This window comes from Opisthorchis viverrini (genome assembly GCF_000715545.1).
Source record: "Opisthorchis viverrini unplaced genomic scaffold opera_v5_165, whole genome shotgun sequence".
NCBI lineage: Eukaryota > Metazoa > Platyhelminthes > Trematoda > Opisthorchiida > Opisthorchiidae > Opisthorchis > Opisthorchis viverrini.
In genome coordinates, this window is record NW_008751822.1 from 709094 (window position 1) to 737088 (window position 27995).

Consider the following 27995-nt stretch of genomic DNA (forward strand, 5'->3'; position numbering starts at 1 on the left):
CCCTCCCCCAAATCATCGGTGAACGAAACTGCGGCAGCTGCAACCACTGTACGACGAGTACGCGGTTATTACAGCTGACAGTGATGATGTTGATGATGCTCAAAGACTTACTTCCTTTAGTGCGATGTGGAGCACATTCTCATGTCTCCATTTTGAACGTCTGGAGGTATCAACGCATGCCGCTCCTTCCCTAGGAGGACGTCGTTAGATCCTCCGGTGATGTTACCGCGACCGTTACCAGGTCCTCACCTGGTTTGAACAGGAGGCCGCAGTTCGCTCAGTTCAGTAATAAAAAGTGAAAAACGATCATATCTGTTAAACAGCCCGTACTTTATCAAGTGAAGTGCTGGGGTTTCTGTAGTCCACTCCTATGCAAGCTCGTCTCAGAGGAACCCCTTGAACGTTACTTCTTACCCTTTCGGACAACTATTTAAGTCACACTTGTCGAGAAACAGGCTGTGACGCGGAATGGTTGCGGACTTCGTTTCTTCACACTCTTTTCCTTCCCCCCATAGAAGAGTAACTTAGTTTTGGTCGTGCCAACAGACCGGTGAGCTCGAGACTGCTCAGTGGTTAAGACACGAATTTACTGAACAGAAAACCCATCGCTCGAACTTGACCTCGGTATCTCGACCGATTCTGTTCAGACCCGGGTAACCCGACACTATATTAGCCCCTGTGCTTCCTACCGGTGACATATCAGCCAGGATTTTGTTTCTGTTCTGTCCTGTGACAATGAAGTAATACCGTTTGTCCGCTCTGTGAATTTCATTTCGTTTCTCATTGACCTTCTCGTCCACTTCAGTCTTCTAGTGATTCGGTCAGGAAAGCAATGACCGAAACCAGTACGGTTGGTACTCGCTTCCTCACATCGTCTACTTGTCCATCGTCTTATTCCAACTATCGCCCAACGCACGACTCGAAATCCTTGAAAAGAATGCAAGACGAGGAAGAAGTCAATCGTAAGGTGATGGAGATCCTTCGGCGGATGACCGCGCAACAGTCGGACGACACAAGTAGGTTTTCGTAATTCCAAACTGTTGTCATTACCTGGCTCTGTCATTTGTATTATACTGTTTCATGTATTTAAAAGACACCGAGGCTAAATGCGACTAAGTACCCAGAGAGAGAGGGGGGGAATTAACTGTTGGTCGACCATCGTTGGGTACGCTCCCCTGGGGTTTTCTGCGCGTTAGCAGCATTGAAAAGTGTTCAAGATCGATGGGCGCACCCTCACATAGAGAGGAATTACCATTGTTTCTCTGCCACAATTCCGCAGAAGAATATGATGTTCTAGCTAGACACTACTGATCAGCCTGTAACCCGGCTGACAGTACGGTTGAACACTATGATAATGCGCAGACTATACACTGGTGCCTACCCCGAGGTGGAAATAGACGAACTAGTCAAAATTTTATCCATGTGCTCAGCAACAGCTTGACAAACCAGTTTACTTAGATTTCATGCGCGATGGGCGGTATATGCTAATCAAACCTCACTCTGTGGCGCCCTTTTTACTCAGCCGTCTCTCTTTATCACTTTCGTTGCTTTTCAGCTCCTTTAGTGCGCATTCTTATATACTCTGATCTGTTTTCTGGTGTCACCAATCTTCGTTTTACCAAAACGGTCATTTTTCGTACACTACTGGTACCGCTATGGTGAAAAGTATTGTCCGTGCGCGCACCTCGGTCGCAGAATGTATTACGCAGCCCCTCAATAACCAGTCCATAGACCAACCTCTTCGTTTGTAATTTCGTCTCCACAGCTGATAGAATTTCACTGGTTTTGAATTGATTTCTTGCGCACACCCTGTATAGATGTTCCTCACGAGCACAGTGAACTAGTTTCTAGGTTTGATCGTAATTCTTATTTAGGCGGGACGGTCCGACCACCAAGTTAGGGCTTGCGCCTGCGACTCGCTCTAGTTTGGTAATTTAATGGAAATTGTTCTGTTTCCACAAAGGAAACTACTCACAAGGTTGCTGAAAACTCCTCGACAGCCCACGACCGGTTTCGCCCTTCTTGGGGCTAATCTACTATCCGCGGTAGTATGGAAAACATGTTCAAGTAGATCAAAAGGTTGACGAAAACTCGGGGACTGCGCCTACCTGATATCGCTATCACTTCCTTCACTTTTCCCTTCAAGTTCTCTACTGTGTTACTGTTGCTTTCACACTTCCAAGGAAAGTGTTTTGGTTCTGGCCCTGTATATTCCAACGCACTGTCCTAGTTGACTGCATTTGGCCACGATTGAGCGTGACTCAAGGTGTGAGCAATGAGGTACGTCGCATTTGCAAATGAGTGTATTTCTCGAAATGGTTTTGTGTTCATGGAGCCTTCTTCGTCCATCCTTGTATCAAGTTTCTTCTATATAGTGTAACTACTTCAACCAGATAGGCTTGCTGCTTGTGATAATCGTGATTCAGCTCTTCTTAGTCATCAGTTTCACTATCATCTGCATTAGCATCGTAATCTTTCACAGCTTCACCAGTGCCCGATGCCAGTTTTTCCGTATCCCATAACTGTATTGTGATGATAACGATCACTCAATTGTGCTCTGATGTTCATGCACCCGCAAAAATTCACTCGACCAATCGGGATATGAGCTATCAAAATGGAAGCCGCTACTGTGGATTCGCAGTCTTGAGCCAAATATCTGTCCCACATCCTGTGATTAATCACCGCATACGGATTTGACGATCTGTCAAAACCACTGAAAAGATAATGACAAAGCTCAATTTATTATCAGCGTTATGACAGTTTGAACCTGTTCACCAACAGTCTGACTAAAGTTCAGGATTGCTTGTTGGCTTGATGTTGCGCCCGGATTTGATCGTTCTAGTTTCTTTCTAGGCCTCACATGACTTCCACAAAACCACCTTGTTGCTAGTAGGTAAGGAAACTCCTAGCTAATCCCAGTATCATATGGTAATTTTAAAGTCAAACCGCAAACCTTTCTATTGCCTTGGGCAGTCTTTTTCAAGCATTTCTACCGTCCACCTCAGCATTAGGTTATGAGCATAACTACTTACGTTGCTCAGTTGCTGCCGGTTCCCTTTGGAGGATAAGCCTTACCCGTGTATATTGTTTACTGTGGCTACTCATGCCGGAGAATTTGTGGCAAGATGTGCATAAATGCCGACACATGCCTGTACTTAAATAAAGGCTTTTCGGTGATACCCGAAGGTTACAAGTTTCGAAAATACACTCCGCGACCAAAGTCTCCACTTAATGGCTATCAGTTGGTTTGCATTTAGTGGGCGAATTTTGCTCTTAACTGTTACTATATCAGATCAACTATCTTTCTCAGTTTTTTTCTGTTGGAATTAAATGTCAGCACCCCTTTCAGGAGGCTTCATGCACACTGCGTTCTTTTCCACAGGGCCAAGTAATTTTGCCCAATATCCTAGTGTGTGCCAATAGTCTGTTGTGACGCAGACTGGGCGATGGAACGCGGAATTATTCTGCTATCCTGGTGTGATTAAAACATGACCATAGACGAGCAGACAGGATGGACCACTTATGCTGACTTGTTCGAGTGAGATTGTAGGCTACACGTCAGATCTCAATTGCGCATGTGGTCAGTATTCGATGATGGATCACGGTGTTGAGTTCAACATTTGGCAACCTGACGCCACACCTTTACCGGAATTTCCAAACAGCTGATTTTCTGCATGTATTTAAACTCGAGTTTTTTTACGGACCCCATATCAGTTTGTGATTGCTTCATAGTAAGCGAAACCCCTCGCTGTACCGTCACTGTTTCTTCGTTTGAGAAGAATATCCAAGCAAGTCCAGACATGGTTCGGAGAGAACCGTCAGTTCATTTGCTTAAGACGAGACACATACGTGATCCATCATCCCTAGGTGGTGCGAATTGCACTTTTCTCGTTAATTTCGTTGGGATGTCAATGGCCGCACTACTTTCAGTATAGTAACTACGTCACGCATAATGCTCGCCAGTGAGTCGTACCCTGACCACACATTGAGCATTTGACCGATCCTACTGCCGGTGCTTTTTACGTTACTCTCGATGTTGGCTAGAGGTCGCACGGAGTATGGCAATTCGAAAAGTGAGCAGCCAAAACCCTCAATTCAATGTGGAATTTGATAGGACTCCGACTGACGAACTCCATAAGGATGAATGCGACTCAAGTAGATGAAATAGCTGTACTTCACTGAAGGCCTCTGACAACGTTCGCAATAGGGTGAATCCGTAAGAATAACCCTTCACCCTTAACATTCCACCGATGCCCTAGCTGCCATGTCGCCCGAACGTACCACGAAAGTCGAGATAATCAGATTGCTGAAGCCTAGGAATGAACAATCGAGATGCCGGGGTTAGGCTCGAACCATGTCCAGCATTGTCAGTGACCTTCGTTGAAGGGTATTTATCTTATCGCTATCACTTCCTTCACTTTTCCCTTCAAGTTCTCTACTGTGTTACTGTTGCTTTCACACTTCCAAGGAAAGTGTTTTGGTTCTGGCCCTGTATATTCCAACGCACTGTCCTAGTTGACTGCATTTGGCCACGATTGAGCGTGACTCAAGGTGTGAGCAATGAGGTACGTCGCAATCTTAATGTTTAGCAACTGCATTCCCCACTTCCGGTTGTGGCTTGTCTCAAATCACAGCGTTAGGCACTATGCTGTAAAGAGCAGACATCGAGGTTATGGATGTTCCGGCCGGTCGTACTTAACGCGCGGAAGGTGATTCAGTTCTGGAATCAGATGGCACATTCGTTCCTGTTCGACCCTGGGGGTTGTTCCTGGTGTTTTTATGTTGAATACCCACTGCAGTGAAATCCATTGTTTTACGTGTTCGTTTCAGGTCCTGCTTGATCAGTGCACACAGCCGTAACATCACTACACATTTTCACCGCTAAAACGTGGAGATCATAACCGAACTGATGTCTTGTGATTAAATCGAAGCATGTTTAGAGCGAGATTGGTAGCATGATTCGTATACAGTGCACTGGTAGCTTACTTCCTAAACTCTTATTCGTTAGTTTTATTTCTGTCTTCTTTTCCTGGCCTGTAGCAGTACCTCCTGTCTTTTCTCCACATGGTATTACGTCACACTGGGTAATCATAGCTGGTATGTCATCTCTGAACCGTTCAAAGCACTCAATCGGTTTTATACGCATTATCCATCTTGATGAGTACACAGGAATTCCCACCATTTCCAATCGGTCAATTTTTTCTCATAGAGTTTGGGTTGCTTTACCGTTTGACCCCTTTGACTATGGCATCCCTGTTGCTGTGTTTACAATTCTGGGTTGGTGGATTGCTAAGTTCAATCCAGTTGATATTTCGTGGTCCTTTTGCTGCCGTTTGATTCTATTGATCGCTGTCGTTTATCCAATACGCAAATACGGATGCCGTCTATTTATCTAACCTATGTGCTAGTATGTGTTGCGCGCGTGCGTTTGTGCGTACGCTCGCATATCTTCCATGTGTTCGTTTACTGACTGTCTGTGCTTTCTGGCTGTGAATTCAAATAGTGCCGAGAACTATTGATTTTCCATGAACTTCACCAATCCACTGCTCTGTCATCGATTTTTCAACTTTGTCTCGCGTCATTTGCAAGTTTGGTTCTGTTTGTGTGTTTTCTGAATGCATTTTCTTCTCTTCCTACCTTTTTCAAGCACAGTTGCTAAAACACATCGTTGAATAAGTTGATCACTGAGGATGTTTTGATCGTAAGGTGTGGGATTCGAGCTTGCGGCTATTAGCAATCCCCTATTCTCACGTGCGTTAATCACATTGTCCGTACCAAGCATACCAATCATAAGGTTACTGAAAACTCCGACAGCTCACGACAGGTTTCGTACTTCTTGGGGTTTATCGAGTAGATGCAGTCCCAGCGTTCCCGCCAGTCTTATGTTTACTTGAAGGCAAATTAGCGCAGTTCTCAATTGCAAACTAAGTTAGCTTTAACGAGAGACTCAATGTGATATCCTTCAACTGAATCTGCTGCATAAAAGCCGTTGCGTGTTTCAGTTGACACAATGTTCGATACATCGCAATACATCTTGACGAGGCGCACTAATCTTTGACAGGCCACATCTGGTTTTGCCTTTCTTTGTGCACAGTTTCGGGGATCCTGTCAACCCCATGTTCTATTTGTCTTGTCCTCCGTTGACTGTGCCTCGATTCTAAACGGTTCGATTCTCGTAAAAGTTATAGAGGTTAGGCTGAACCTTTTAACGCAGTCAGTCATCCGTGCTTTAAATATAGGGGAAATCCTTGCAGGCTGAAAGCTCCGACATCTGTATTTTCTAGGGTTGCACGTGCCAGACGTCCACGACTTTTCCAAAATGAAATTGAAACTATATGACCAGGTGAAGTATTTCAATTGTTCTTGATTCTTTCTACTTTACTAGCGTTCGGATGTGTTTTGGGACTGGTGCGAAATCGAGACTGTGATAAACATCTCGCTTCAGTTTGCTTAGACCATCCTTCGACACGACAGTTGACACGATTATCTTTCAATTCACTTTCTGAAATAAACATTTTCATCCATCTTTCCCGACTCACTGTCTCTTGTTGAGTTTTTTGCGTTATCGTTGGTTGTTTTCACATGGGATGTTTCACGCTCGACGGAAGGCAGAAGTTGGGGAATTATTTGACTAGGAGTTCAACACATCCAGCACCTTTCTGGTAGGACTGACTTGATTTGTACTCAAAGTTGAGATGCATTTCTTTCCTCGCAACGTGGAGTATATGCGTTTGCATCTCGTCAGTCCGAAACAGCCACGATCTGCTGGTGTGCAGTCTGATTGACCTAATTACACTTGCGCACGAATAACAATAAATGATAATTGTTTGATTGTATTGCCTTGCGGCGCCTAGCTACCTGAATGAAACGTGAGGAACTATATACTACCGAAGCCTAAACAGGAGCAGTCGCAATCATTAAGCTTGCACCTTAACCACTGAGCTATCTCGAGTTCCTATTCGTGCATGATATAAAGCACTACTGAATGTTGGTTCGTCCGCCGCGCTGGACACGGTTGTGTGTGCACTGACGAAGGCAGAATCGTCACTCATCAATGGGGATCGCTGACTCCTGGGATTACTTCCCTTTCCAGTACACGCGTTTCGTTAGGATTATCTCGAATCCCGTTTTTCTATGCGACATTTCTATTGAAGCCGATTTTATCTTCTGATCAGGCTGATTGTGTCCGTGATGTACAAACTGTGTCAGTGGAAGAAATGTTCAGCACTCTAAACAACCGGAGCAGCTGCTGAATTCGTGTACAGAGCACCTCATGTGCCCTGTTTTGCAACATAACTAGCTAGGTTTTTACATTGTTTGCTCCTTCTGAGTGGGTCCTCTATTGCTGACTGCTCCGCTCAAGTCGGACAAGATGGAACTATTCAGTAGTCTCGATAACTTGGATCCTTCCAGTACAACCAGGTTCAGACGGCGAAATGAATACGGGTTCACATCCAAGTAGACTCGGTAGTGCTAATTGTAAACAACAATCGAAGGAATTGTTTATGGTTTCTCGAAAATATTTTGGGTGAGCACATTGCGGAACGAAATTCCCTGCTTCGGGTTGATTTGCTGGTAGGCTTTTTACGAAAAGATTTGAAATGCTTTGTGAATAGTTGATCAAGTACGATTCGCCTGGATAGGCTGAGGCCCTGTGAGTCTCCTCTCTTCGCTGGACACTTCAACTACAGCGACGAAGATTCTAATGTGATCAGCGTGTTCGCCTCCCAATCCCGGTTGCCTTGAATTCTAGCATTTTATGGTCTCTCATCCGTGGATTGGAAAACCTGTCTGTTGATGAATGCAGGCACGGCTTTCCTCATTCGTCCGGAACACAAAAAGTCATTCTCTCTCCTTAATGAAATCAGTTTGCAGACAACTGCCGGGTAAGACTGCTACGCAGGTATGCTAGAGTTGGGAAAATGAGCACTCGATTGTCAGCCTCTCTTTGAGCCTGTTCTTAGAACACGCGTTTCTTCCCCACTGAAAACTGGAAATCTTTATTCCTGTATTTGATGCCAGTCAGTCAGTCAACTCAGTGGTTAAGGCGCTAAATTACTGACCGAAAGGTTCGTGTCTCGAACCCAATCCGTGTATCTGGACTGCTACTGTCTAGGCATGGGTATTCTGGTAGTATCTCAGCTCTAGTACTTCTTCGGGTGGCATGGTGGCTAGACACCGAAAGACTGTTACACCCGAACGTTTGTTTACTGTTATTTCTTATTGTCAGTTTGCCGTACCATCAGCTTTCCTGGAAAATAGAATCTTCTACGTGATTGCCCTCTCTCTTAGAGCTTTGCATATGGATGGGACAACATTTGCCCCATTATCATCAGGTTCAAAATTCGTTTCAGAGTGGCTCGGTAAACACTGGGCAGTTTCACTTCAGTTTCGAAATTCTTTATCTCTTTTACATCACGATTGATATCATTTGCGGAGGCTTCGGTTCAACCCATGCGTTGAATTTCTCAGCGTCAGACTATAAAGATGGTCGAGCACATGTTAGCGATCACACCGGGACGTCTGATATAAACCCGGGCTGATCACTTGCTGTGTTTCAATCGATAGAGAGTACACATATTTTCCGTATATCCGTAAGTTATCAGGTCTCAGACAATTCAGTTTGAGTGCAATGGTTTCTGCCTACCATTTGTTGTAGTTGAATGTGACACCAACTCCCGTGTCTTTACCTACTAGTCGGATGTCACCGATTAGTAGTTCAAACAGTGCACCAGAGCCTTATCGAGTACGCATAATCCTGGGGCGAGATGGCTCAAGTGGTTAGAGCGCGAATTTACTGGCCGGAAGGTCCGTGGTTCGAACCCAACTCTCGACTTCCCCTGTCTGGGTTTGGGCAACCTGGCAGTATCCCAGCCTTCGTGCTTCTTTTTGGTGGCATGGCAGCTGGGTATCGGAAGGGTGTTACAGCTGAACGATATGTGTATTACCTCCCATCCTAGTTGTCTTTATAGACTATAGTTTGTTCGCTGATCGTCAACTTCATCCACTAGAATAATGCTACCAGATTATGGTTTAGTCACAGTAATTCCTGTTCCATTTTCCCGAGCTTCATTTGTTGCGTTTCGTTAATCATAGATGAGGCTATGTGACGAAGTAATTCACTACTTTTTTCACGTATCTGTCTGTTTCAGATACAAAATCAATGAACCAGACAAATACAACTCCGAAATCGCGAACCGCCAGGTCCAGTAAGTGATTTGCTCGCTGTGTACTCTTTAAACATAAAATACTGGCCGTGTAAACGCAATATCGGTCTACCGTGGTCCTCGCTTCAAACTGGGCAACGTTGTTGGTAACACTGTTCTCTCCTGTAGTCTTTTGATAAACGTCGATCGCACATCCTACGGATGTCAGCTTCCAACCTCCCCACTGTTGTGCGTTGTCGGTCCATCCAGATCTATCCGTTCAGATCGCAACAATAGAGATGAAGGTGGCCGGAACTTTACAAAGTTACTAACAATAATCGTTATCATTCAGCGTTTTCGAATAGTGTCATTCATTTCACTCTTCGTGATTTAGGTTTTATGTAAAACGATACCATTCAGAAATGAAGAAACGGTGAAGAACCTATCCCCAAGAGCACTAGAGACGGACTCATTTTCTTGTGGTGAACTGCTTCCCCTCGGTTTTCGACAGCGTGAATGCATCTTAGACTTACGAGGTATTTTACATCAATGACTTTAAGTGGGTCTTACGAATTGGCTGAAACAGCAGCTGTTCTGAACGAAGATCTCGTCCTGTCCACCGCTGTTTGTAGTCATATTTCGTCGCTTGATAGATTTCCGGCCCGCATCACGTGTCAAACGAACTTCCCAAAATCTATCGAAGTTTATGCTTTCGAGTGTGCGTTCTTGATCTGTCAAAGGTGATGTAATCGCTACTTTCTGTCTCTGACCTGCTGCTCATACCAATTTAGATTAGTCATTTTGGAGTCGTAGTCTCGATAAGTGATTCACTTTTAGTGCCAAGGTCACCTGAACCGTGATGCCAACTACATTCATTTTGCTACCTTATACGAATGACAAGTCCCTAACGAAACTATATCATGTTCGTTTTACTCACACGCCTCGTTCTCCCTGTTTCAGCCAAGCGCCCGTTAGCTCCGGACCAGGATTCGCGGGGAACCAATGATCCGAGCAAGACCGCGCGATTAAAAGTTGAACGTAGGTTTACTTGTATTTGCTTTTTTCCCAGTTCTCCTTCTTTCGCCCCCTCACACTACATAGATCTCGGTAGGTTTTAGCAGCTCCTTGTCCTCATACCGGTTGACTGATTTCATCCGCTTAGCCATTCAGACAGGACTTTTCTTGGCATCCGGCTATTTGGAGGTTGTGGTAAGAGCGTCCCAATCAGTGTTGCATAACTCATTTGGTCGTTTTTTAATTACCCCAGTTTTGTGATTCAATCTCTTACATCAAATTTGTTATCCGAAAGTTGGTCTTTTGAAGTCCGTTAGATCGTCTTGTTTGGTTGCATTCTTTTGGTATCGGTAAAGTGAAGAATGCTGGTCCACTCAACACAGTGCCGATCGCTTTCACATGCACGCACGCACACACGGGACCTTCAAAGCGGAGAGAGCTTGGGCACTTCGGGCGAGAAAATCAGTCCCTGATAACCGAACGGGAAGTTTTTTTTATTTCCAAGTTTAGTTTACTCCTCAAGAGGAGAACAGCACAGTGGAAATGTTTCTCACAATTAAACCGGCTTTACACTAAACGATAAATGTCCAATGAATAGCTGCTATACCCTAGTGTTAATTCAGTGAACCCTTCTTGATTGGACGTGACTTGGCCCATGGAACAGACTTTAGCCTGAAAATGTCATCATCAAAGGCAATTAAGCCAAATGAAACAGTGCACAATAAGTCGCCATTTCGTCCAGTTTTAGTCGTTGAAACTCGTTCTTAGTCTCCTAGACAATAGGGACTGACGTATCTCACAGCGCCTTCAAGTAGCTTGATTGCAATATGTGAGGGTTATTGAATGTCCCAGGCGTTTTCCCTCTTCCACACATAAATACTGTTTAAAGCGTACAGCTGCGACTCAGAGTTCATTTCTCCGGTTCAGAAAGCTTGCAATGCCTTCTTGCTAGTTAACCATGCCACGCCCTCGTCGATGCTTTGTCCGGATTGAAGGACAGTTGACAGTTCGGAACGAAATGAGCTTCAGGAGTGCGCATCCACTCGTTCCTGTGTCCATACCCTGATGGACTTTTGCCAATAAGCACCTCTCCCCAATGCGTTTCCATAACGGCTTCAAGAGTATCACAAACCACTGTCACTTTAAATTTCCTCAGTGATGATCGTGTCAACGAACAGCGCGCTGGGTACTGTGCCCAGAGTAGGTGGGTTTACCTGAAACACACCCATAGTTCGAAGGTTGACGCTATGCCACGCTCTCCGACTAATACACGTGTGGTGGTATTCGTCTATCGTTGCTGGCACGCGTCATCCGTTGTATCATATTTTCTCGCTATCCGACGTGTTTACTGAACGTGCAAAATCCCCAAAGTATTCTTGTCCGTTTTGGCAGTGAGCACGACCGTGAGAGCATGACGTAAGCATATAATTCCATCACAAACCAGAAGGCATCCGAATCAGTGTTTGGCGTGACCGTTGCAAATTTCCCCTTGCTTCATTTGACGGTTGCATTATCACCACCGTCAACTCCATTCCTCTCATGGTTGCTTGATATTACTTATTTCCGCTGCGCTGGTCAGAAGTGTCACCTGCACCCATGCATAGTTAGGACTGAATTGGTGCAGCAAGCCTAATGAAACTGAGTTCCATTTCGCCTTCAATAAATTTCCGAAATTCAGAAGTGATGCACGCGGAGTTCAACTGTAGTATGGTGGTTGAAATAGAACAACTGAATTGGTCGTAATTAAAATGGATAATGAACAACATCAACGTAAAATGACTACTCTGCTACCTGACCGCTACTGAACATCCTTCAAATTTTCGTGTTTCGCAGTTGATGTGCCCAGCGTCACTTGATATCTGTTCAAATGTGCGTCGAGTATGGTCGTGCGCTTTTCAGTAACATGTAATGCTTTTGGCATTCCCCTGCATCGGGAGGTTAAATTCAGGCAAATGAGGTGATAAACTCAACACTAGCTGCTGAAGATGTGCTGTGAACACGACACCAGAAACTTTAATGAAAGACGTCAGTCAGAGGGAACAGTGGCTAATACAAAGCCAGTGGAAGGTAGACCCAAACCAATGCGCTGCTCCCCGTAACTTACAACTTCAGTACTTCAGCATGCAAGGTTCTCGTCCACAGGAATTCGCTCCGTTTCGCCAACCATACGGGAGCAAACATCTAATGGAATTTCGTCCGTCCACTGCTTTTTGTAGTTGGAAGTGAAGGGTTCTGTCTGTGAACGTGTCGGTTATTGATACTTCAAAAAAACAAAAACGTTATAACAAATTTGAACTTACAATATCTCTCCAAGAAAGCAACTCCCCGGCAAGCTGCCACTTTTTGGGACGGTCTAGAGTGAATATCCATCAACTTTGTTCCCACAGGATTTCGTATCTTCCTACGGGCCATCGCCCTAGACTATGTTTGTTTACACTGATACTGAGTGACACACTTAGTCAAAGTATATTTATGTCAAGAGACATTCAGTTATGTTTCCACAGCCTGGTACACGGATGTTGGAATTCATCTCCCGGAAGATGTCAAACTGGCTGATCCCTTGCGTTTATCTCTCCTCAGTTCCGTTATTGTTAAGCCAGATTCTTCATAAGACTCGTTGTACCCTCTAAACCCTGTTCGACCGAATTTCCGATTGTTCACGATAGTTCCTCCGGCAACCAAACCACCTGATTTGCCGCCAACATTCGCCGCGAAACCGATCGCTCCTCGACCGCCAGTCAGTACGATATCTACTTCTCAGAGTCCGATCCAGCACCCGCTGAAACCACACGCAACACTTCAGAGCAAACCGCAACAAGACTCAGTGCTTACCAGTCGTCGATGTTCCTGTTCCAGGTCGTTTTGCTTAAAGTTGTATTGCGAGTGTTTTGCGGCTGGTGTCTTCTGTTCCGACTGCAGTTGTGTTGGTTGCTATAATTTGGCTCAGCACGAAAACTATCGGCAAAAAGCCATTATGCGGATTGTCAACCGAAAACCGGACGCGTTTCAGTCGAAAATAGGCAAGTGATTAATTCATTTTGCATGTCTGAGCGTTTCCAACTGCGGAAACATGGCCGTTTTCCCTTGCGCTATTTGTGTTCTAAGTTAGCATCTCTTACTCCCCTTCGTGGTTTGTCCGGGTAACATTCAAGGAATTACTTCGAGGTATTGCTTAGTTGGAGATTCCCTCCTAAGCTGATCCGGAATAAAAAAATGGCTTCGCAATTTCACGCCATTGTAAGGTTATGCACAAAGTTTAAAGGAAGCCATGGCTGTTATGCGGATGTCATCAATATTTTACGAAAATTGAGTGGCACAAGGCTGTCTGCGCTTTTATTCCGTCACTTGCAGTTTCCAGATGGTGCATTTCTTTGCATAGGTTCGATTTTGTCCCACTGCTTCGAGCTAGGTGCCATACTTGTCGGTGGCCTACAGCGTATGTGTACACGGTCATTCGATGTTCTGTGATATGTAACCTTGATAATCCAATCGAAAGACCAACGGTCTCGTGCTGTAGCAACCAAGAGAATCGACCTGTTATAAGATCAGTCTGAAAAGGTAATGTGAGCTGAATTCAGCTACATACTGGTGGCCACCCTTCGTGTTTTTGGTTTGCTTTGAATGAGTGTAATTCAATCTGTTTGTTTATTTAGCAAGAGACAGGTCAAACGGAACGTTGCTCCGAATTTGGTTGTCTTGTTTGTAATTGGGTATTTCTACATAGGGGTGGAGTGTTCCGGCTCAATTACTGCAGAATATTGCTGGAACAATTCCCTTCTTCTCACACGCGTTCAGTTGACAGCAGATGAAGTAACTACCAGTGCGTTTAGTTTGTTCGGTGTGCAGTTTTGACGATAGTAGGGCGTGGTCGATGTACCACAAGCCATTTCGGATAGGTCACTAGACCGATTCAAATAGACTTGCCGCTGCAAACATAGGCGCAAGCTAACACCGTACTCGTTGTGACCATTATTTGCTACGGAAGGGAATCAGAGCAGGAACGGTAACAAACGACCAGCAGTTTCCGAGAGGACGACTACGCGGAGCGATCCATTCAGGAAACATGGAATCAGGTATTGACACAGTGGATATCTGTTTTCAGTAGTCTCTTTCAACCGTGACCCAGCGGCTGAACTTATTGCGAAGCACCTACACTGAATACTCCATTAAACGTTTACAACAGCAAAACGTAGGTCCTTGTTTGTCGTTACTCCGCAAATGCGGATTCTCCGCTTTTGGCCACAGTTTGCTGCTCTCGTTTTATGCAAAAGAATATATTGGGTAAATGAGCAGACAGTTGTCCAAAAGAAAACGAAGGCATATATCTTCCGGACTGATAATGGGGTCAACCGAACCAGTTGCTGTTGCGTCTAATCAACACGGGTCATGTGATCATCCGGGAAGCTGCAATAAGCGTTGTCTGTACAAGTCGATCGACATACTGGGGGCAGCCCAATTTCACTTCATAGCTATGTCGATTAGCCTGCAAAATCCTGCGGTATGCACTCGGAAACCCTGTTAATGTGTCGAACTGTTGGTAGCTCGCTGCTGTTGCGCCCCCAGTTTACCTTAGTCCTTCCTTTTATGACTCAATGTCGGGAAAACCAGCCAACGAGGTCCTGGTTTTTCAATCTAATCGGAGCGTTTTATTGCTTTTATCTGTCTCGTTTGCGCAACTTACCGTTTTCATTGCGTGATTCAGCCATTAACGTCGCGATCTGGTGAGGAGATTTTGAGAGCCTTTGGGTTTTCGATTCTCCTTGAAGTTTACGAATAAATGCTCCCTCTCGAGAGCTCACAGTAACAAGGACACCAAGGTGTTTCAGGAATAGCTCTCACTAGTGAGCATCGTACATAGTATCCAGATCATTTATATCTGTATGTACGAGTTTCTTCCTCTTGTACGATTCATTTGATCAACCTATTCAGTTATGATATTGTCGTAATTTTTTTATCTTGGACTATCCGTTTCTGTGTTTGAAAGTGTCAGCCTTCCTGTTTTGTGGATACAGCGTGCCATTTGTTCAAAAGTTACACTGTACACAGAACCCCTAATACACTTGAAAGTGAAGTTGGAATGTCAAATGTGATTTAATCACATGGTTCCTGAATATCGTTCACTGTTACAATGGTGCTCCGCTTCATCGATTGTCAAGAAAATGTCAACACCGTTTCTGTCTCCATCACTCCGTTCATCATTAGAGGGGCCGCGTGTGCCTTGCTGTGGGAGCAACTTCGGAATTATAACAATACAATACAATACACTCCATGGGGCGCTCTGGTTGGGTCACGTGTTCCGTATGTCAGTTGACCGACTTCCTCGAAGAAACCTTTTCACACAATCACACGAAGGGTAGAAACGAGTTAGTGGAGGTCAAACAGCGATTTGGCAGCGAAGTATAAAAGCCACTACCAACAAACTCAGCTGCGCTGGTCATTTCCATCTCCCTGCATGGGGACCCCGGGACGGGACACATTACTGGTTAGAGACACCGTCAGACACGGACCAGTAGCGCCTGTAGTGACGCTCATGCATCTAAGCTGTTGCCTTCAATGCGTACCTTCCCTCCTAATCTACCCAGTGAAAGGCCACTGATGCATCGATCCTATCAGTTACCGCCTGCAATGCGTAGCTATCTACCCCATCTCCTCAAATCATTAGCAAACGAAACTGTGGCACCTATAACCACTGTACGGCAAGCACGTTGTTTTTACAGTTATTGTTGTTATTGTTGTTGATGGCGATGACGTGCAAATAGCACGTCTCCAGCTGCTTAGCTTGTATGAACCCTTGAGCAGGTCGTCTATTACAAAGAATTGACAATGATTCAGTCCAAGGACTTAACCTTGTTTCCACGCACTAGTCACACGCACGACGAACGCCTACTCCCGCAAGTCGTTCATCCCGAAATTAAACATTTTTTAAATGTACGGTAGATCCACTCAGTTCTGCATCATACCTAAAACATCTGTCGTCAGCTTTCCAATGGCTTTTTGGACCATGCACTGCGCGCATACGGTTGGCATCTCCGTTGATGTTCTGCGTAACTGAGCTAGGACAATTTGGGACAGTTTAACTCGGTACAGTTTTCATGTATAAAAATACAATATGCCGATCGTTTGTGACTAGTAAAATAATCGCTCAGGTATAGCCCCCTTTCGGTGCCCAACTGCCATGCCACCCGAAGGAAGCACGAGGGCTAGGATACTGCCAGGTTGCCCAAGGCTAGACAGGGGAAGTCGAGGCGCAGAGGTCTGGTTCGAACAACGGACCTTCCAGTCAGTGAATCCACGCTCTAACCACTTGGAGCATCTCGCCCCTTGTGATTAGTAGTTGACGTCTGTTGCAAGTTTAAATTAGGATCACAGTGGAATTCTCTCTTGTCGTTCACTCAGACCTTTAGGAGACTTATTTGGTGCATCGTCGAGTGTGTCTGGTTTGATTTGCTATTTTTTTCTGCACGTTTTCATTTCTATCTAAAATCGATTTTTTGAGCAGTGTATCACGTTCTGTTATGTTGGTCTCAGTTTGAGTTTATCGTACCTGGCAGTATCTCAGTTCTCGGCCTTCCTTCGGGTAGCAGCTGGGCACCGAAATGGTGCTGCAGCTGAACGATTGGATACATTGGTTGGGCATGCTGATGACCTTAAAATCATCCCCTTCCTGCTCACCGTACGGCCTTATCCCTTGCCGCCTACATCGAAAACAGGGCTTTCCGGTGAAAGCACAGGCGGCTCGACGCGGACTGCATACATCATTGCCTGTTGTGCGCTAGGGTAAATCGACACAGTTTTTAATGAATAAATTTAGAAGAGATGTCAGCCTGCTGTCCGTTTGACTTCAAAGCTCGCTAAACCATGAATGAGCAACTGCCAATTCTATAAGCGTTGTTGTAAGTCTTTGGCGAGACTTGTCCAAAATTGTCACTCCAAATTGATGTTATCTGGAACAAGGATATCTCAAAGAATCTTTTTCTTATTTTCCATGCACCCTTTTCATATAATTTTTTGTTCAATCACTACAATTTGCTCTCTCTTGTAGCACATTCCTTAGAAAATGCAACTGTTCATGCTCGCGGGTGTAATTGTAAGCGGTCTGGTTGTCTGAAAAACTATTGTGAATGTTACGAGGTAAGTTGTCTTTTTCTTTCATGGACTCATGTTGTTACCACAGGAATTGCTATTCCCCGTTCACATAACTGTGCTCTCCATTATAAACTTAGGCGCGCGTTCGCTGTACATCCCGATGTCGTTGTCAATATTGTTACAACATGCCTACTGCATCTTCAATCGGACACAGTCATCAGATGCCTATCTCAATAGATCTTTCGGCTACCTCTTCCCTACAAGAGGAACCGTTGTTCCTTCACAGTCCGTCAAGTTCGCCTAATTCATCCTCTTCAACCGTCTTACTGAAAGTACATCATTCACAAGAACCGGGTGGCAACGACACCACACTCCTTCAATCGAACGCCGAAATCAGTCAATCTATGGACTGTGAATCAAGGTAAGGTCCTGTGTCAGCATTTTCCTGTAAACTGAGCGTTCCCGCCAGAATAACGTCGGTAACCAAACGTTTCTCGTCTTGATGGGCGTCGGATGCCAAAGGCGTGTTGGTTAATCTGGCTACCCAGTGAATAGAAGCCTTTGTTACCGTTTTCTCTACTTACTGAACTTACTGACCGGAAGGTCCGTGGTTCGAACCCGACTTCTGCCTCTCAACTTCCCCTGTCTAGGCTTGGGCAACCTGGCAGTATCCCAGCCCTCGTTCAACCTTCGGGTGACATGACAGCTAGGCACCGAAAGGGTGTTACAGCTGAGCGATGTTTTTTAGCCTCCTATAATACCCCTTGGTAGTAGAGTGCAGTAATCCCACCCACCCAAGCATTGAGTGCCCTCAGAACTTGTCGTGTTCATTCTTTAGAAGCGTCTGCACTTCCTTCTCTACGAAGACATATATTTTGCTGTCTCCTTAAAGAATGGTCGGGAGACACAAGTGTTACTTCATTATCAAATTATGCTAGGTTTTTGAGGATCTTTCCATTTGAATCGAGAGCTCTTCTGGTTACGACTGAACTGATTTGGCTTAATTAAACAGGAATGGCGTGGTTTTCGGGAACAGGTAGTGGCAAACCAAAACAATCAGGTGAAAACACATGAGGAGAGCCAAAGTCTAGCGTAATACACTCGTTTGAAAATTAGTGCGTTGTTAACTAGGGACTCAGCTGAATCACAAATGGTATTCTTCAACTGAACGTGCTGCTTAAACGCTACCTTGTTGTTCAACTGGTGCAATATTCGAGGTGTAGCAGTATATATTCTGAACACATCACACTATGTGCTATTCAGTTGAGTCCCCCGTCCACACCAACTTATTTTTAAATGGGCCTATCTCACTACAAGTAGAGAATAAAGTTTATGGAAACCCGAGTACTACGCCTATCTAATGAGTCCCAGGAAGGGTGAAACCGACAGTGAGCTGACCTGGGGACAGGGACCTCTTTTCTCCCCTCACAGTAAGCCTCCCGAACCCGAAGCGGAAACAATTCCCCATTCCTCAACAGACTGATTTGCCTTCCAAAAAGAAACGACACAATAGGAATTCAATTTACCCTTATTTGAAGTTGAGTGTCAAAGACTCCAAAAAGTTCATGTCGAAAGCATAGCTCATGTGCTAAGTCGTCATATTATTTTTATGGCAATATTTGGCTTGATGTAGCTGACGATTTAGCTCGCGCAACGTCATACTTTCGAGCATTTCAGAGAGTCGCCTATTGGTGGTAATACAGCTCAAGGATGGTTATCACCGTAGGCTGCAACATCAGTGTTGACAGCTGCTTTAACGTCGCACATCGTTTTTCAAGTCATATTTAAAACCGTAAACTTAAATACGAGAAAAGAGTGGAGAGGGAGGGGCATCGTGCTATCACAACTATTCTGAGGTATCTCTTCCCTGAGACGCTCACCTGGGCAATCTTGAAAGGAACCGCCACTGGCACTGGTTAGCCGTCATCTGTTGCAATGTGTCTAGCCAAAATCAGGAGGAGGATTATGGGACCCCATCCTGAACCGTATCTACAACACCTAAACTCCTCTTAATCTCTTTCACATCTCGAAGTCACATCTGGAGGATAGGAAGACGCTTGTAATACGTATGGAATACTTTATGGGAATACGTCATCATAGCAACTTATCCTGTTTGGTGCTTCCTATTTCAGTTCAGATAAATAAGAAAACCAGTCGTTCCTAACCAAAAGGGCTGGAGCGGACGAAAATTAGACAGACTCATAGTATGTGTGAGTCGTGGATATTCACCAGTAATGCAAATCTCAAGCATTCACTTTGGGTGAAATGGGAAATTCTGCTATACTTTCGAGAAAGCTGGTGAAAAATGTGTAGAAACGAACGGATACAGACTACCGCAATGCAGAATGCATGCGATACGGCTAGAATCCATCACTTCCCACCGTATTTTCCCATAAAATACATTCTTGTACATTTTATACTGTTACTTATCGTACAGACTGCCTCACTTGGGTGCGTAAGCAATTTGCTTCTCTGAAGCACGGCTCTTGAGAAATATTCTATTGCTCGCTTAGGAAGAATGTCGATATTGCACTGTTTGGTTCGTCTGTTTGCCCCTGAGATCTCGTTTGTTGAAAGCATCACTATATCGGATTGACTGGCGTCCTTCCCATGGTTCTATACACCTTTTACACGTCATTTTGGAGTCTATGTGCTGTCAGTTGGTTTCAAATGATCTATTTCTCATATTTGGTCTGAAACCATGTATGATTTGGCCGCTTCCTCACTTCATGGTTGCTCATATTGTACACTTTTGTAGTTCTGTCCAAGGATCGCACAGAAGCTCGTCTTCCTCTGTGATCTCAGAGAATTCCTGTCAGGATAAACCGAAGGACGTCCATGTACCGGTCACATCAGCTGGCACCGCCGCAATCCCCGATCAGCAACCCGTGCCACGAGAGTTGACTATATTGACTGGAATGAACCATCCCATTAATCCACCCATCATTGGAAACTTCTTACCCTCCTCCAAAACTGTAATTGGACTTCCCGCAGCCATCGCTGCCTCGAATCTCATAGCAACATGGTTGGCCCTGTTATCTAATGCAACCTCAGCAGCAGGCTGTTCTACTAATCCTGTGGTAAGTGTTCAAAGTTATCCCTTAGACCTTTTTTTCTCGACCGTGAATTAAGTTTGTCGGCAAACCATCAAGTTAAATTTCTCCGCTAAAGTTGCGCTGTAAATCAGTTGAACAAAGCCATTTGACTCAGCCAAAACACATCCACTTGTGTACCCTTTCTTTGTCCACTCCCCGCTGCGCATCTGTACCATTTTCACAGGACCACAACTTCCCAAATCAAACACATGTGCATCCCGTTGCAGTCGATCCTGATCCAGACGCTGGGGTCGCTCATTTGCAGTCAGATTCGATGGAGCAGTATACCACCGAGGAGCTAGCCGCCTTCGATCGAATTATCAAGCAACGTGAACAAGTGCCGGATGGCAATCGACCCTCGAGCGAGGAAGGCTCTCATAAGCTAGATTCCGATACCTATGTGCGTTCCATACCTCCCGGTTGCGAATCTACAGAAGTTAAAGAGGAATGTTCAACAGAACGGAACGACCAGTCACTCTATTCTCGATTGGTATGTACCTTTTGAGTTGTGCATGGTTGTTGAGATAACTTTTTATTGGTCAAAAGAGGTTATTACACATTTATTCATGGTGTAATCACGGAATTTTCCACAAAGTAACGCTAGAAGCTTCATGAAGGGCGATAATCACAGAGCCGTAAATCCGGTATCCTGATTGGCTGACATCCCGACCAATCATGACATTTCTCCGTTTGCTCCGTAGCCAGCTCGCGACGCATGCGTCCAATCGATGTGTTGTTGTTCTATTGCGTAGAGGGCCTCGGCTCCGGCCACCACCAAAGCTGGTCTGGCATACATCGTCCGGACGTTTCGCCTCGAGTCAGTGGGATTTCTTGTGGTTATTCCAAGCTGCACTTTTCCGTTAAAGGTGGAATCATAAAGTATCTATATCGTTCATGCATAGATACGGACCCTGTCTACCTTCGTCACCATCGCACTCATCTGGAAGATACCCCGGGTGTTAGCCAGGTAGTTATGCATAAACCATCGTAATTGGTTCAGTGTACTGGACCATTAGACCAACCGTATCTTCTCCTGAATGGTAATAGCGAAGGTGACTGTGTGGAGTTGTATCGAAGTATATGGCTTGAAGCACTAATTATGTGCTGACTGCATCTAAACTATTCGTCCATCGTCCAGCTAGGATGAGTCTGCATGCTGTACAGGCGTGAGAATTTTGACAGCACGCATAGCACCTTCGTTTTGACTATCTCTTCTAGGTTAGTTCAGTCCACTTGACGTTAGTAATACCGGGAGTCATTGCACACTATCAGTAGTCATTTCCACTCTCAGGTAGAAGTGTTTAGATTGGGAAGCTTAGTATAATCGAAAAGGGCAGACTAGGTTTAATGGGGTTTTAGTCCCCTGGTGGAGGTCCTGTTGGCAGTGTTGCTCCTCCTGGTTATTTGTTTGTTCGGCGAGCTTCGCAGTCTGATTGTAGGCTTTCCGTCGTCAGTCGAGGCGACATCACCAGTGCGCGGCTGAATGTATCACGCACTGAGGATGTCTTCTCGACTGTTAACGAAACGTTTGCGATCTAGTTGTAAAGTTCGACAAATAAATTTCGGATGTTTTCGTCGACTGAAGTGCCTGTCGAAGAATAAAATATCTGTTTTCCAATTTAATCGTTACTAATTCGTCGAGGCCATCTGACACCACCGACGCTTCTGATGCATCAGTGATCAAAAATCTGCAGAGGCCATGTCATATAAACACACAACACCACTGCCCTTACTGGTACACGTCACCCTGTGACATGCCTTGTTGACGCCACAATGGACGCAAATCTGCCCACGTGATTCGCGTATTGACCTAATCGGACTGCCGTGAGAGTTAATGCAGCTACCGAAGTGTGTAGATCTCATCACAACATCCAGTACTTCTCGTTGAATTGCAAAGAATATATCCAGGGACTTCGCGTTCTGTAGCATGACTTTTCACTCTGTAGCTGCGAGTCGGTGCCGAAAGACGGTGCTCAGTTTACTCAACATTCACAGAGAAGTGATCTATTGTTATTAGACCATTCATCAAACACAGAAGCAAAAGACGGATGCTTGTCTGTAATGGTGTGGCGCTCGAAAGTGCTACAGCCCCAACGGCGTGGTCTTTCATGGGGAAAGGCTGGATTCTCGATTCGGCTCTTCTGTCACCGAATGGCTTACCGGTAGGTGATCACCACCGAAACCAAAAAACTCACAAAAGGACATAAAACCGCAACATTTGAACGGTTTTTGACACCAGGTCACGCTGGAATGTTATTTTCAAAAACAAAAACGGTTGGACACGGATGGCATCACATAGGTCGATTCGTGGCGCGGAATGGATAGCGGGATCAAGCACATGATCGTCACTTCGGAAGGCTGTATCTATGCGTAATGGGAAACCTCGCGCTTGGTAGCCAGGTCCAACGTATAGTAATGTGGGAGGCCGGGTGGACACTTCTGATTAACAGTGGTCTACTCATAAATAGAGGATGAAAACTTGGGTTCCACACGTGCATCATATGCTAGTTCCCGGAGGAATTGACTGTATTTTCGTTAGTCGCTTGTTTCGTGCCAATCGAATTTTGCTGAGCGAATTTACTGACTGCAAGGTCTGTGGTTCGAACCCGACCTCTGCCTCTCGACTTCCCCTGTCTAGGCTTGGGCAGTATCCCAGCCCTCGTGCAACCTTCGGGTGGCATGGCAGTTAGGCACCGGAAAGGTGCTGCGGCTGAACGATGGATTTTGTTGAATTACTCCATAGCGAATTCCGGTGATCCTTGCTCAAATAGGAATCACCCGTCGGAGTCGGTCAAGGTGATTCTTTTGTGATCTATGACTGAATGGGCCAATTCAGTTTATGAAACAATGTGTTGTGTACATGTCAAATTAGCTACCTTCTATCACGACGGGCATAAACATGGAATGATGCTCGGGATGGGGTTCGCGTGACCCCCATGTGCTTGGCTGGGAACAGAAAACGATACAGTGACTGACGAATGTCAGCGTTCATGCTGTCAGTTTCCATCCAGGTTGTCTGACTGTTTGATGTGTAGATACTTGTGGTTTTTTTGGGGGGGGGGGGGAGCTAGCCGTAGGATCCTCTCGTTGTCTCATTTTTTGTTTCCATTATAAGCTTTATTGAAATAAATTGACGTGTTTGTACGGCAGTAAAGTATCGATGTTCTCATCTGATGTTACTGTCAATGACAATTATCAGAGGATCATTGCTGGATAGCGAGATACTCCTTGGTGTACAAAATAACCCGAATCGTAACAATTTTTTGCGCTCTTCCGTGCTCTTGAAATCATTCTGTTTTTTTATTCGCTGTCATCTCTAGGTGAGCCGTTCGATTGGTCGTACCTCTTCATCACGTATAGAATATCATCCATGGTATGCCGTTGAACATAACTAGAGTGGGTGTACTAGTCAATTACCGATCCCTTTGAAGTTGGATCTGCTTTAAAAGTGAGGGGTTGGCTTTCGTATCATATTCTTTCGGGTCGGTGAACTGCACAGTTGGGATTCCAAACTGGGATTTCTTCCAACTTGAATCTACCAGGACGACTGAGCCTACTTGCTGACTGGTTTGAAAGTGGAGCTGTTAGCCCATGACGCGGCATGGCCAAGCACACTGACAACGTGATCACCCAAACCAGTTGGTTCATTATTGCCGAATTAACAAACAGACAGTTGAACCGGTGAATCAACTCACTAATACTTCAAGGCGTTGACTAAAACACCTAGACCAAGCACTGGTGGATTTGGACTTTGAGGCACATCTCATGATTTGCTGTGATGCATTCTTTCCCGGAGAGCTTATTAAGTTTATTGATCTGTACCCGAATTGTGTGTGTGTGTGGACCTCAGACTGGCGTTCGAATGTCATGGCTGGCCATATCCTGGCGGAAATTAATTTATCTGGCGAGCAGGACATATGAGTAAGAACAACCTGTTGGGCATTAGTAGTGCAAAGCTTGTCAAAATCCTCAGTTCTCTTTTAAAGGTTTGGTATTCTGTCCTTGGATCATGGTGAGGTTTTTAGGGCCGGAATACAGTGGACAAAGTAATTCATGGAACGAACTGGGAAAAACAGTCTATGTACACCCAATTGTCGTATTGATCGCTGCATTTCTACTCCGTTTGTGAACCTTAGTACGGAACCATACCGTAGTCATTTAACTTGTCCGAATTATGAAAAAGGCGAAATGGGCTGCTTATGCGATTCTCGTGTTTATCCTCCTACTGTATTCCAGTGCCCCGGTGAAATCGAACTGTCTGAAACCTTACCCAGTGGAGGAAGCGCCGATGTTGCAACCAAAAAAGTCAAGTATGTTTTGTCAGTCACGTATAAACAAGTGTTTGCAATAAAGCGTCAGCTGTGAACCTTGTGTTTTGTACTATTTGTTTTTTATGAAACTCCCAGTTTCGCAATCCATCATTAGGTATCTTACTTTGCTGCATCATGAAATGGGTAATCAGTTTGTCATTTCTCCTAAAGTTTCATCTACCCACATCCAACAAAGCATCGGATACCTGTTTCTTCCAGACGGAGCTCATATTCGTTGCGTGTGCAAGTGTTCTAGTCATGAAAACGGATTCTGTCTAAATACCACTCTGTTCACTCATTTCGCCTTGCTACCGTGACAGAGGGAGTAATCTAACTTGTGAGCTTCATACCGTTCCTATTGTCGCACACTTCTAGGGTGATTGGGAGTTTTACCCGGCCATAACTGGCAAAGCAATGGGTAGGTGCTTCGCCATTGCTGGGGTGATATTTTTCGTAGGCCATTGTAATGGTCCACAAGCAGGCGCTTTTATGGCCATCGATTTTCTGCTCGCTAAACAAGTCGGGTTGAAATAGCTTTCCCCGCTAGGCATTGATCAAACCTGTAGTGTTCAGCATTTTCCCGCCTTAAATCAAACTGTCAGTTTTCCCTTTGGATAATCAACTTACAACACATGCAGTGAAAGAGCACTGTAGCAAAGCAAGGCGAAAGTTGGCAGTGCAATACACGGTCTGATTGTAGGCGAACTTTTGAGTTTCCGTGTACATGTATATTTGATTCAGTGAGCGGTAATGTTGCATCGAGAGCATTGAAACTTTTACTTTAAACCTGAGCTCGAACTTACTGATCGGAAAGTCCGTGGTGAAAACCCAACCGCGGCGTCTCGACTCCTGTCTGGGCCTGGGCAATATGTCAGTATCTCAACCCTCGTAACTTCTTCAGGTGACATGGCAGTTAGGCACTAAACACTTCGATTCGTCCCCACTCGTCCTCAAAGCTTGGCTCTTCTGCGAAGATTTGGAAATAGACGCCGGATATCGTGCGTCTCTTAAGATATTTCCGTGAACCTATGCAAGATGTAGTTGTGTCGTGCCATGAATTTGTATTACATCTTCTTATCCATTTATCATCATGCCTCACTTAATTTTTGTTTGATTGCTTTAAAGCTCCGATGTTTCCCCATCTGAAATGCTGGCTTCTGAAGTGGCTCGTCTTAAAAGGCAAGTAAAACAACTCACACGAACAGTTCGAAAACAGGGACAGATGATCCGCCAACTACAGTCTAGCTCCCCGAATGTGCTGCACACAAATGTGGTTAATAATAAAGCTGACACTTGAACATACTGGAAGTTGATTGAGCGATCCCGCGCACACATGTAAAAAAACTTTCTCCCGCTTTTTAATGCCTATTCCAAATGACCCGCTTTTGCTCTGACGTTCAGTTTGGATTGGGGCATCGCCATGTGCCTGTTTAAAGTGCCTTATTTTAAAGAAGTGCAACTCGGACGCCGAACATTGTTGCATCTTATCCGAGTACTGCCAGCTTCCCAGGTTCGGAAAACCCAGGCTCATTGCACCAACCGATCGATCGGACCCCGTCTTTCTACAACACCGTTCCTCCTTGGAGCTTTTCCAAAACGCGAATCGTTGTGTTTTCTTTTGTGCAAAACCCACGCCCAACACACTGTTTTGTTACTCTCTTACTTTGTCCCCCGGTCGTTTTTTTCACCCGTTTTCTTCGACTTAAGATGTGCAAACCGTGTTGTTATTTTGATATTTTGAAACACTGAAGCGATGGTTTTTGTCTCTGCGTACGACGGTTCTGTGACTTTATTGGGGCATCTGATTGTTCCAACCCACCTCCGTATTACTCGAGGAAATAACAATAACAAAGATACGATAATCTCCCATCCATAGAGTAAATAGTTTCGAGTGTATGGTCCTCCGGACGACCATTTTACGACATTCATCCATATCCACTACTGGACTACCAACTCACATTTGATAAGCTCAAACTCTCACCGTTAGTAGACTTTTTTTAACTGAACATAGCCTTGGCTATGTGCACAGCACTATTGGTTGGAGCAGTAATTAATCGAAGTCCGAATGAAAGTAGTACAGCCGAACGATGCACTCCGGTTACAAAGCTCCCAGTCATCATCACTGTTTTGATCGTTATATAGGTAGATGACTTCGTGTTAAGTTATCGTTAAGTGAGAAAGACGACTGGCTTCTAACGACACTTTACGGTTTTTTACGTGATGCACCAGCATAAGTGAGACATGGATATTGGATATCTGAAACGCTCACTTTTGATGAATGGAATTTTTTGCTGCACGCTCAAGAAAGCCGTCGAAAAAATACCCGAACTCACCATGCCCGTGCAAAACACATGCGATGCCGTTGTTATTGGTCGTCGTCTCATTGTTGAAAACAAATTTTGGAATACCCGAAGTTGTTTGATCTACACTATCCGGTTACCCATCCCAAGCTGGGAGGAACCGAAAAGCTAAGGTAGGGCCTCGAACCGCAGACCAATCGGTCATTAGCTCCGCCTTAATCTCCGTCACTTCCCAAATGGTCTAGGTATTAGTTTCAGTATGTTCTTGTGAGAAAAGAAGAATCACATTCCAGGGCGATCAACTCGAGGTTACCTGGATGTCTGTCAGTACAACGAACTATGCGGGCTTGTCTGTTGATGAACCTGTTACGGAAAAGACTTAGTGTGGCTTATTCGCTGCGCTTTCGAGAATAAGTAGGTTCCGAATTTATCGTAGTACCTTGATGCTCTGTAACTAATTCATTCACCTTTAATACACATAAGTCTAGTTAACAGCAACACAAGATTCTGCTGTCACGTTTCTTGAAGAAGGAACTGTCCGGTAATAGCTTGAAAGAAGCATTTCCTGAAATACTTGTCAGACAAAAATTAGGTACTGATTGTAGGAACAAAATATCGTTTGAAGGCCGTAGAGACCACTTACAGATACGGACTAGAAGTGGCCTCTTTTAACGGAACTAATAAAAACGCGTGCAAAAATCATCTGTGGAGTACGACTGTGTTTTTAGCCCGTGTCGTACGCCTCTCATTCTAAATGTCTTGCGACCAATATTCGAGATACACAATTTCTCACTTTCAATTTATTCCCAAATGCAGTTGTAGCTTGCGCGAACCTGTGAATCAGAACCAGGGCGATCGACTGGACTAGTCAGGCGTGGTGTGAGGAAGTATTGCAGCATCAGTGATTCGTGGGAATCTGTGTTGACAGGTTTTAATGCTGTCACTGCTAAGAGCCGGATACCGAGTCGGTCTTCGTCTTTCTACAGAGCAGGTAATCTCATACTGACTGAATGCAAAAAGACAAACGCCACATCACAAACGTCT

At 44.9% G+C, this 27995-nt stretch overlaps 1 protein-coding gene across 1 annotated transcript; it reads left to right on the top strand.

Annotated features, from left to right (window-relative positions):
• Positions 1–737: 737 nt before the first annotated feature.
• On the top strand, positions 738–26368 carry T265_07305 (hypothetical protein; the record flags this gene model as incomplete). Its single annotated transcript, XM_009172792.1, has 10 exons — positions 738–1016; positions 9153–9209; positions 10107–10184; positions 12827–13087; positions 17203–17291; positions 17384–17667; positions 20005–20326; positions 20526–20831; positions 24578–24651; positions 25777–26368. The coding sequence occupies 10 exons, from the start codon at positions 833–835 to the stop codon at positions 25946–25948; spliced, it is 1827 nt and encodes a 608-aa protein (XP_009171056.1).
• Positions 26369–27995: the final 1627 nt, after the last annotated feature.